The following is a 12,453-nucleotide window of genomic DNA, read 5'->3' as shown; positions in this document are numbered from 1 at the left end:
TTTTGCAGTTTTTGGCCAGGGCTGGGTTTGAACCCGCCACCTTGGGCATACTCCTTTGAGCCACAGGCGCCACCCTTCCTTTATTTGTTTTTACTTTGAAATTTCAAGAACCAGCCTTAAAATCCTAGATAACACAAGGAGCAAAAAGGTAGGATAAAAAAAACATAACCCAGACCATATATGTATGTGTGTGTGTGTGTGTATGTGTGTGTGTGAGATTCACCCACAGGATTTTACTTATTTCCCATGAAATCTTTCACCACATCCCTCAAATACCAGCCTCTCCCTTGGAGCGTTCCCATTTCTACTTGTGTGACATGATAGAGTGCCTTGCTCACAGCAAGAACCCAACAAGCTTATCCATAATTAAACTGTGTGTATATAGTTGAAATTTGTTTTTACACAGAAATAAATTTTGTTAACTTAAAATCAGATAATTACAACATCTTAAAATGGCTTTAAGACAAACAAGCACTTTCCTTAAGAAAGAATGATTAAGTGGTTATACTTTCTTCTATTCCAGCAGGAAACGGAGGCTGTATTTTCACTTCGAGAAGATGTTTTGTTTTCTGTTGAACTCGAGTCAGCTTCAGCCTGTCGCTAGCTTATTGTTGACTAGTGTCCCAATGCTGGTTAGAACCTGCTTTACATTTTTCTCTGTCTTACTAACCGAAACAAGATATTAATATGTCCATGATGAGGCTTGATGACATCATGGTCTTACTCAAAAACATTTTGTGACTTCCCACCCTTCACTTCTACAAAGCAAGATGGAAGGACCTGTACCATTTGGCCACCATCAACAACTCTCAACAGCCCTGCCTCCCTCACTTTCTACCCTACTCTACTCCCGCATTCCCTGTTGTCTGAAAATGCCAAGCACTCAGAAAGTATTCATCCCAAAAGGCCTGTTAAAAAGGTGACCTGCGTGACACTTTCACCTGACCCAGCATATGGGAACTGCCTAATAACTGCCTGTAAAGTTTGTTTGAAAAGACTAAGCGTTGGGAGGTTCTGCTTCTTGGCAGGGTGGATAATCATCTGTTTTATTAGGTCCTGGGTCAGCATCTTATCAGTCTAGTTCTTATCTCACACTCTTTATTTACCCATCCTTGGCATCTGAATTTTATCCAGTTACTTCCAGCTCTGTTTTTCTCCTGGGCCCCAAGGGTCAGGACTGTTCTGAATTCTAGCCACTGAGTGTGGGTCCTATGTGACCTGTCTCATGGCTGGAGTTATGGGTCAATCATCTCAAGGCTGTGACAAAGGTGGTAACGATGGCCCCTATAATTCTGTGCCGGCTTCCTGATCCCAATTTTGATGTCTCTGTTGTCGACTTCCAGTGACAATGCGATCATTCCAATTGCTGAGATCAAAATCTTGTAAGGCATCTGTAATCTTTAATTTATTTCATACCCCACATTTCTCCACCTTCAGAATATATCTGAAGTCTAGCCATTACCAGCACCATCTTGACCATCTAAGATACCATCATCCCACGCTTGAATTATTTTAATAGTCTCTGATATGCTCATTCTTCCACCCCTACAGTCAATTTTTGATACTGCAGCCAGAGGTATCCTAGGACATAGCATGTTTTAAATTGATTATACCTGTCTTTTGCCCTAAATCTCATTTCTACAATTTACGAAGCATAAGCCAAGCTTCTAAGAGTAGCCCCGAGGATCTCCGATGTCTGGCCTCCATCTCACCCTCTCCCTATCTCTCCTATGCTTTCTTAGGCCAAGCAACTGGTCTCTTTGCTGTTCTTTGACAAACAAGAAGCCATGTCCCTGCCTGAAGCTTCCACTATACCCAGTATGTTCTACCCACAACTATCTGCACAGCTTATTCCTTCTTTCTTTAAATCTTAGCTCAAATGTCCTTTTCTTAAGGCCTACTGTGAGCACCCTATTTAAAATCGCACACTATCTGCCCACCACCACTCCTTATTTCCCTTAACCAACTATATTTATGTTTTTTCCTCCTTTGTGCTATTTATTAGGCATCTTATCTATCTCTTCCCATTTGTATGTAAGCTTCATTTAAGTGCAGGCAGAGTTTCTTTGGTTCTTTATTCTAATACAAAATCCCAGAACTAAGAACAGTACCTGATGTACAGCAGGCAATAAATAAATATTTGTGAAATGAATGAATGGCCTGCTGTACTTTTATCTATAGGTTGGCCAAAGACGGATTTATCTCCTTTATAGCTGAACCCAGTAGAAACCAAAGGACAACTTCAGTATCTGACTGTCCTTTTCTTTCTGCTTCAATTTTCCCCTATATTCCAATTCAAAGAACTCATTTCCTTTTTGTGCCTTCTGACTTGGCCTGCATTCTAGGTTCTACACCCCTTTTGCTTATCATAACCTTCTATCAGCTCCAGGTGAGTTATTTCAGGCAACTGATTACCACCCAGGGATGTCCCTGTACCTGGTTTATTTGAAAAATCAACAGTTCCACATATCTATGCCCTGATCTCAATGCAGGACCCTCTCAGTCAGGTCTTTTCCATTTAGGAATGTTTGGTCATTACTACCTTCCAGTTATGATCATTTGGTTGCAGTATGCTCCATTACCACTCACTAAAGTCCTGCCTATGACACAAAAGCAGACTATTCATCAGTAAAACGTAGACAACCAGAGCACATATTTCACAAGGTTGTTGTGAAGGTCAACTTCAGATAATGTATGTGAAGGACTTAGCACAGTGCCTGACAGAAAAGTGCTCAAATTATATTACCTGCTATTGTTACTAGATTATTATAATGTAAATCCATTACTCAAAATCAGATCATAGATCCAGTCCTGGTGATAAAATTCGACCAATTTTTTTCAAGACAATTTTGAGAGTGACTAGTTAAAAGACACCAGTAATCGATATGAAAGTCCATACACATGATGGATCTGTAGCAACAACAGAAGAGCAGGCAGAATCCTTTAAATACCAAATGTTGGTGATGTTACAGCCCTCGTCATGGCAAAAGGCTGCCATACTTTTTCATATCATTGAGAGGACAGAGAAGTAAAGGAAAGCAGTATGCTCGTATTCTCATGATACTTAACTTCTGAAAGTCGATGGTCCATGACATGTGTCCCTAAGATCCTCAGCTGATCGCTTCTACAATAATTTTAAGCCAGAATGTCTCCAGTCAAATCTCTGCTCACGCTCCCTTAACGCCCCAGTGGAATACCAGCTGCTCCTTCTCCTTTGCACAATTCATTTTTCCTGCTTAACCCTGAAAATGCGAGTTTGTAAAACCACTAAATTTTATCCTTCTGATATTTAGGTGTTACTTAGGCATTAGAAAAGCTCAGTATTTTATGATAATACTTTTACAAAAAATTACGAGAGGTATGCCCTCAGAAAAATACTACCCATATTGGTAAGTAACTACCTAAGTGTTTGGTTTTCATTTTACACTTGTGATATTTATGAATATGAGTAAACATAAACAATCTTAATAAATAAGCAGCCTACTTCAGAGATCCCAGACTACACAGAAGTAAATCTTACACCTTAGTCAATAACAATCCCTCAAGGTTGAGCAGAAAGACTCTATACACCAAAGCAGTCTCTACACGAGCTGTTTCTCTCAGCTTATTTCAAAGGGAATCTAAGAGTATCGAAGAGTAATAGTTGATTAGAGAAAATGGCCTTAAAAGATTTATCTTAATCAGATAATCATATGCACTTCTGAAGAACACACATTTTAAATTCTTCTTTCCCAATTATTAATAGAGGTATAAGTGATTATTAGCAAGGCAAAGTCTCTGATAAATTTACTGTAACCTAGAAGTAACTATATTTTTTTCTTTTTAAATTCCTTTCTACATTGCCAATTTTTAATTTATTACAAGATAAAATCATGGTCTTTAGATTTTCCCTAATGATATACTGCAGAGTAAAACATCTGAAACTTAGAAGTTACTGATGATTTTGGTCTGCAACCAAGTTACAGACCAACGCACCCTCTGATGTACTGTTTTTATTTTTCTGCAGCAGAATGCCCAACTGAGAACATCTTTCCAAATACCCCTTGTGCAGATGGGGAGGGAGTGCTGAAGAACACATGGGAGACAAAATTATTTGTTAAATAAACACTTAAACACAACACGGGTCCTACAGGCATCTGGACTCTGGGTCTGAGTGGCCCATAATGATTCCTCTCCCCTCAGTAATGAATGGTCAGCATGATCAGGAACCCTTTCCTAGCCCTCTAGAGACATGATCTGGCCAGGACAGATGGCTACAATTTTGGTCTGTGAAAGTTAAGGATTCCACGAGGCTCTCCCGGTCCCCAAGATCCACTATGGGCAGCTGCCCTTCGATGACTTTCTTCAGCTCCAAACACAGAACCAGCATGAAGCCCCCAGGTACCCTTCCCACATTGACCTTGAAGTAGGCTTTGTCCCGCTGGTCCCCAAAGATCATCCTCCAGCACTGCAGGATGCCCTTGTACATGATGTCAGCTCCTGGCTGCCCACAAAGCATCATTGTTCCAGTCACTAAGTGTCAAAGAGGTAGGAGACCATGCATGGCAAGGCTGTCAGGATCTGAGCGATCATCCAGCTCACCCCCACATGGGAGTCCCTGGGGTTGGAGAGCTTGCCTTTAGCTGTGTCCTACATGCTAAAGTAGGCCACCTGGTGGATGATAATATCCAGCACCGGGACGCTGAGGCCTTGGGCCTCACTGGACTTGCTGATCTTCATTGGACAGTCTCCCAGTCCCCTGACCTTCTGCTCTTTGCGTGACTTCACAACATGGACGGCCAAGTGGGTTCTGGCAAAATTCTGTGGAAGCAGAGGGACGTGGCCCCAGCTGCCCCTCTGGAGGAAGAGTTGCCGGCATAGTATCTGCAGAATTGTGTGCTTGCCCACGTCCCCCAGGAAGAGCTGCTTGTACCTACCCATGAAGGTGAAATTGAGTGCTTGTTGGGGAAAGTAACGATGACCTTGACTAGTTGCCCCCTGCCCCCCCCAGAAGGATAACATGCCTGCCTTGCTCCTCGGGGATGCCCACAATGCAGTCCATGATGCCCTGGTCCTGCTTGCTGGCTGCCATCATCTCACGAGCACGTTGCACCTGCAGCAGCAGCAGCTTGGCCTGCTAGGTCCAGGCCATGGCCCTCATGGAGAGAGTGGCGGCCATGCCTGGGCCAGGATGTCCTTGGAGAAGGAGATGATGTGTTTCGTCATGATGGTCTCCCTGGCAGACACGGCCCACAGAGAGCAGAGGGAGGGCACTGCTGCCAGCACCAAAAGCCTCCTCCAAATTTTTTATGTTTTCACACTTTTCAGATTTTTTTTCTTCAACAAAGCATGTGATAGCCCCACCTTCACTAAACAAGAACTTTTAAGCCAAAAAGGCCAATTAGGGTAGGCATTAAATAATATTCCTTACTTCCATTAGCATTATATCAGAAATTTTACAGTAAGTAACAATACCTAAAAGTTAAGTCATCAAATTTAGATACTAAGATGTGAGGTTTATAATAAAGATGAACTTTAAAATAGTTCACAAAGCCTATTCTTTTAGATACACATAGAACCCTTGCATCAAGTCTTTATTTAAAACTCCAATATGCGTCTTTATTCAAAAATCCAACACAGTTATTACTCTTTAAATTCCAGACAAAAAAGAAATGCCCATTTTTTTCCCTCTTGCTCTGAAGAACATATCCGTCTTCCTTAGCTTTTTCACCAGGGCTCTCAGTCTTTTTGAATGTTCAAGTAAGAAACTACGGTCTGGCATTTTTTTGTTCAATGTTTAATTGTTTTTCACAAGGGAAGATCCTAAATATAAAATAGATAAATCTGAACCGTCTTCACAGTAGGTTCTCTTTAATCAGTGTTTTCCCAATTTGAACCTTCTAAGCACTAACATTGGGAAAGTACTGGGTTGCTCTGCAAGGGACGACGTGTATATAATCTTTAAGATAACTGAGAAATGTGTTTAAATCTTTTCAGGAAAAATAGCTTGTAATCCCAGCTCATATTCCCAGTAACATACTATCTTAGTAGATACTAAATTTGGTCAGAGATTGCTCTCACTTAAACACATGACAAATTACAGTGATGAAAAAAAATAAGCAGTTTTTTTTTTTTTAAACAAAATTAGGTTATGGCATAGTGGGAGGAGGAGGAGAAGGAAGTGGAAAAAGAGGAAGAGAAAAGAGGGGGGAAGGGAAGAGAGAGGAGGAAGGAAGAGAGATGAGGAAAGAAGGAGAGTGGGGTAGCAAAGAGAAGGGGAAGGGAAGAGAGGGGGAGGGAAGAGAGGGGAGGAAGGAAGAGAGAGGAGGAAGGGAAGAGAGGGGGGTAGGGCAAGGGGAGGAGCCTCAGTCCACTCACAGGTGCTAAATACCATGGTCAGTGTCACATTAGATATGTGGGCTCTTTTACTCAAGTCTCCCAGGGATTCTATGAAATATTACCATCTCCATTTCACAGACAGGAGAAAGGTTGCATTTGTCATGTCTAATAACAAAGAACAGTTTGAGCTGGAATTCAACCCAGCCCTGAGGGACTCCAAGATTCAGAGTCTTCATCCCATTTCCTGATGCCTCTTAAAAAATAAATAAATAAATAAATAAATAACAAAAAACAGAAAAAATGTCTACAGCTTTTGGTCCATTTATGGCCAGTTATCAAGTCAACCAAAGAAGCATAAAACTGTCTTGTGGTAAGTTTAAAATGTCCCTCCATTGCCCCTCTTTCTTTTCTCCACTCTTTTAAGTAACTACATTAAAAATAACATACTTAATTTCATCAAGGTTATTGATAAATAGTGGAGGAAGCAAGCAGAGCAAAAAAAAAAAAAAAAAACGCAGAACACGTATCTCTCTGCATAGCACCGGGAGTTTGGACGAGACAAAATATTCCCATGCACACGGTGATAACGGGCGTGGGGAAGTCAGGACAATTTTAACAAGCTCGCTCTCTCTCCTTCCCCCTTCCCTTCTCTCCTTTCTCCCTCCCGTTTGCCCCTTCCTCTTCCTTTCTGCTACTGTCCTCCTCTCTCTTTCCTTCCTCTCCCCTTCCATATTTCCTTCCTTTTCCTCCCTCCCTCCTTTCCTCCTTTTCCTCATTCACTCTCTCTCACAAATATACACTTAAACAGATATTAACATGTGATACATTTTATTCAGACATGTTCAACTTAATGTCACAGGACGGTAATGCCATTAAATCTGACTAAGCAAAATGTATTTCCGGGAAAATATTAATTTTGACTCCAATTCAAAGAATGAAAGGATTCACAGTAAGAGCTGAAACAGAGATAGGTTAGAAAGAAAATTCTTAATAAAAATTGGGAACATTAGGACAGAGATAATTCTAGTCCGATGAAAGCACTGACAAATATATAAATGTCACTTAGCTGGGCAGGACATGTTGCAAAGTAAAAGTGATGTAGACCGCGGTGAGCATGCCACGTCACCATAAAAATACTGTAAAGAACTAAATTAGCAAGGTATATTAACACGTTAAAATAGTCTAAATCGGTAAGCAACATTACAGACTTAGATAGTGGCACTAGATTTACAAACTATGAAGTCTTTTGCTTTATTTCTTTCCCTAAATAAATTAAAATACCCAGGGAGGTGCAATAACCTGTTTAATGCCACAGTTAATGTCGAGTCCTGGTGACCAAGCCTCTAACCCAGTGTGACTACTTACATAATATCAGCTGACTCCCAGAAAGAGTTCCCATCATCTTTTCATCTTCCCCTTTGCATCGGTGGGGCCAAGTGATAGTTAATCTTTCTCTACATTACTAATAACTCCCAAGGCCATAACAGACACACCCAGGAATAGTGATTCAGGGAGGAACCAAGCCCAGAACTCAGGCGATGTCCTACAGAGCACCTCAGGAATTACTCTGCCCTAATTCTCACCAGGACTTCTGCTTATGTGTCGTCTTGATTCCATATTTTGCAAGAGTAAGATTCACTTCTCACAAAAGACACTACCCTAGAATTAGGAAACAGAGATGCAAATAACATTCTGGTGAAACATTTAGATCTGAAGTTATAACTTTATAAATATGTACCACTGAGTGGCTGGGAAATAAATTACTTTAATGAAAGATGAGTTTTTTAAGTAATGAGAGGGGAGGTTTTCATAAGAGGAGTTCACAGTAATTAGGAATATGTGCATATATCATCTTGGGAACACTTCTTGGGAGAAAAATAATTACATGGGAAAAAGTCTTGCTAGACACCATCAGACTTTACAAAGTTAACCCACATGTAATTAGGTCAGCCACATACTGAAAAATAGAAAGGAGTTTAAAAAAAAAAAAAAGCCAGTAAATTAAAAGATGTTCCTTAAGGGCACAAGTACGGTATTATCTATAATTAGATTTTAGCAAAGGAAAATTCTTAAACAAAACAAGCAAATATAAGCAAAAAAAGTAAAAGAAAGAAAAAAATCCTGTAAACAACTTCTAAGAAACAATTTGCAATAAAATTAATGAAAAATCAATAGATTTTTGAAATACTATAAAGGTATAAAATGATTCAGATTATATATAACTTAAGCTAGAAATAAAAGCATATAAATTTGTGAAGTATAAGTATAAAATATTTCAAATATTTCCAGTAAAGATGGATGGATTATAGCATCATTTTTAATTCCTTTCACAAGGGACTAGAAAGTTACCTTGGTGCTTATAATCACACTTCAAATGTCTGGGCTTCTAAGCAGACCGCTTTTGGATTCTTCTCTTTAATTTAAGATTTTTCTACAAAATGGCATTTATTTTCATAAGTACCTTATCTCGGCCGCAAACAAAACTGTGAAAATGGACTTAAATTCTTATCCAAGATCAATTCCTGGGTTCTGCTTTGCTGGTTCCTAGCCCTACTTGTTTGGCCTCATATCTGCAGAATTTTATGATGTTGATCACAAAAAAAATCTCCCTGGTAAACATGGAGTCAAGAAACATTGTTCTAGCCACTAGAATAATATATTATTCAAATACATATTAAAAAAATATCATCCCTTTTAATGCCATGACAATACATTGAGCTACCCATAAAGGCAATCTATCCTTTGAAAAAGATTCAAAAACAAAGTTTATCCTAGGCTACCATTATTTCAAAGAATAAGAATGAGGCTTATCTGTTGAGTAAATGATAGTCATAAAAAACACATTTAATCTTTAAAAACAATGTGTTCTGACAAGCCTTTATTTCATAATATTTGTTCTTCTCATTTTAAAACTTTCCATGGAACCTTCTCCAGCTAGGAGAAAACTACTCTGAATTTTTTTAAATAGGGTTAATAACTTTTTTCTCCAGAGTATTTGATCCTTCAGAAACCTTTCAATAATCATGGTGACATTAAGAAATTTTCAAAATACTCGAGAAATACATATTCCATGCATATTTAACCAAATTGAACTCAATATTCATTGCATCTGGGAGCAACCAGCATATTCTCAAATGCCTTAAAAACCAACACTACATCATCTGTCATGATTTATATTCAATTGCAACATACTCAGTATATAAGATCAAAAATCCTTCCTTTGATTTCAGCTTAGACACATGTATACAAATACAATGAAGGTAAAATTCTCTTTCCTATTTCACGCCACCTTGATTTTATGGAAAAGAAGCAGAACATCAGAAGACTGTTTTACAGCATAGGCCTTAATTTCCTTGGCTTGCTAATTCCAGTGGGAATTCTCAGCAGACAGTGACCAGGTCGAGTATATTACCATGGACTCTTACTAAACACATAACTGCTACATTAGTAAGAAAAATATAACAAGAAGTCATGACTAATGATCAGTTTCCAGCGAGTGCTACCCCCGAAACTTATGACAGCTCCAAATATTTAATGTGACAGAAATGCATCGCCCAAAAGGACACTAGCCACAGTGTCGACTAATGTATGCAGAACTACTTAGTTACCACAATAATAATCTTAACCTTCACTGATTTTTTTTTCAATTTTCCGTTAACCTTTTTGTTCAAAAGCACCTTGTGTCCCCAAACAGAAACTAGCAAATGTTAGCACTTGATATTTATTATTCTGCCATTATATGGACTTCTATATATTCTTGATTTTTTTTTCTGTTGTTTTACAAAATACAATTGTATCGTATCATTTGTTCACAACACATAGGACAGTATACTTTAAAAAATACTTATGGTTCAATTCAGAAATTTGAATCAACACTTCCATGTATTCATATAAAAGTTGGGGCACTAACTGCATGCAAGATTCTATAGCTAATTTTCTAACTATTGGATTAGATTAATAATGTATTAACATAGTACTGCTAGATGAGTTATAGCACAAAGTCAGGCTATTTCAGCTCAAAAGGTTTCAGGGGGGAAAAAAAATCACCTTATTTTGCAAAGCCTACATGCGATATTAGCCTCAGAACATTTTTTCTCCCTAACATGATTGGTAGGTTTTTAGTTGCCTGTCGTGGAAACTACCACCATGTGACTGTAGATTTCCAGGGTCTGACATTTCTGTACTTCATAAAAGCACATTTGATCAAGCATTTCTGTGTCCTGTTGACAACTGAAGAAAGCAACACCATATGGATATGCATCCTAAAGTCCCTTTTAGAGCTAAATTTCTATATCATCTAGTCTTTGTAATTAAAAAACATAAAATTAGACACTTCATATTTAAAAATCAAAACTCTTTATACATTTTAAAACACTCGGTTGAGCTTGGGGAATTTGGTGTCATCTTCCAATGGCTATCACAGTGCTGGGGACACAGAAAATTTTCAATAACTTTTATTGAGTGATTAAAATTTCTACACTTTGAGTTCAAAAACAGGATTCAGGAGATGGATAAGACAATACAAATATTTGATAAAAAGCTCTAAGACCTCAAAATGCTAAATACATCAGGAACTTTCTTTAGAATCCTACATTATCATTGATTGATTTTATACTGTTTCCACACAACTCAGAAAATATCTGTGCTCTGGTAAACTGATGCTTTCTGTAACAGCATAAACATATGCAGAATGAGAATTAGTACTCAGTTTTGATATGAACAAGGTAACCTTCACTGGACCTACCAACACATTTCCTTTGAAGGAGTAAGAAAAATGTAGGTGTTTTAAATTTAGGAAAGTGTCAAAGAATTTTATTCCCAACCCATATACCTGACCTTTTGGGGAGGAAAATCTCTTGGGCTCCTTAAAAAGAGAAGGAAATCTCTACTTTTAGCAGGCACCTAACACCATGCTCTCTGATACATGCAAGATAAGATAAGTACAGCTTTCCTACGCACCTGTAGGAATATTTCCTTGAAAATAACAGGTACAGTCTATACACATGGAGATTATTTTACTAACACATACATCTGTGCTATATACTACTCTGTGCTTTTGTACATGTTTCAAATTTTTCATATCAAAATAGAAATATTATCTATTACCTTTCTGGCTTCTTTTATCATCTTCCGTATCGTTTCCTTGATTGTAAGGAGCTGTGCCCTTGGTGGATGAAAGAGGAGTTCAATGTGGGTTCCCCCTAAGAGTCCAGGCATCACGTACGGCCAGCCTAAGTCAAGATTGGGAGCTTCTACATCAGAGTCCATGGGCCAGTACGTCCCTGAAGATGAGGTATCATCACAGCAATCATCAGGGCCATGAGCGGTACTTTGAGCAACTTTCTGGACATTTTTCAAAATATGATTAATTTCTTCCTCAGCCAGAAAATCTGAAACTCTCTCCTTGACAAGAAACTCTTGGTATGCTTCCAAGCCGTGTTCAATCAGAGTATCAATGGCTATACGATACCATTCCTTATAGTGCGGCTCGATGTAGTTGTCAGATTTGCACTCATCGTTCAATGAGGAAAGCATGGATGAGGTCTCCATGGTTACAAGCATTTGATTACTGCACTTTCAAATGTCCATTCACGCAGTGGTGAGAAGTATCTAGCGTTGAAAAGAAGGAAATCAAGATCAGTTAGAATTCTGTAATCAACCATTTTATAACACATGTCAACTACTTTTACATTTATTCATTTCCATTACCAGTAGCTCAAAATGGTACATATTTCATATCTAAAATGACATGAACAGTGCCGAAATTCACAGATCTAACACAAATAAGCTAAATTAGATTTCCTTCACAGACTGCCGTTTGATGTGCCTTTTCTAAGGTATCTCTGCTTTTAACTTTTCACCTAAGATAATCCACTTTCTTCCTCTGAAATCCAGAAAGTCTTTCTTTACTTTAATCTGAGACTCAACATGTTGCTATCAGTTCCTGTCAGTCTGGGTGTAAAAACAGAATTAGAATACAATCAATGCCTAGCTGGCCATTAATGTAAGTCTCTACTGAGTACAGGTCCTGCATATTATAATATGCTAGATGAAATGTAAAAAGCAAAACACTTGTCTTCCAGGAATTTATTAATTAGTCAAAGAACAAATTGTATACCTAAAACTGTTAGTCAT

At 38.5% G+C, this 12,453-nt stretch overlaps 1 protein-coding gene across 1 annotated transcript in view; it reads right to left on the bottom strand.

Annotated features, from left to right (window-relative positions):
• FAM83B (family with sequence similarity 83 member B) overlaps positions 1-11,928 on the bottom strand; it is a 65,792-nt gene extending 53,864 nt beyond the window's left edge. Inside the window, exon 1 of the mRNA XM_003789654.2 lies at positions 11,425-11,928. Within this exon, the coding sequence (XP_003789702.1) occupies positions 11,425-11,880 (456 nt within the window). The 5' untranslated portion in view covers positions 11,881-11,928. The remainder of the gene's footprint in view (positions 1-11,424) is intronic.
• Between the last annotated feature and the right edge of the window lie 525 nt (positions 11,929-12,453).

The sequence above is a fragment of the Otolemur garnettii genome, unplaced genomic scaffold, assembly GCF_000181295.1.
Source record: "Otolemur garnettii isolate 467f Iridium unplaced genomic scaffold, OtoGar3 scaffold00035, whole genome shotgun sequence".
Lineage (NCBI taxonomy): Eukaryota > Metazoa > Chordata > Mammalia > Primates > Galagidae > Otolemur > Otolemur garnettii.
This window is presented reverse-complemented; position numbering and strand designations above follow the sequence as displayed.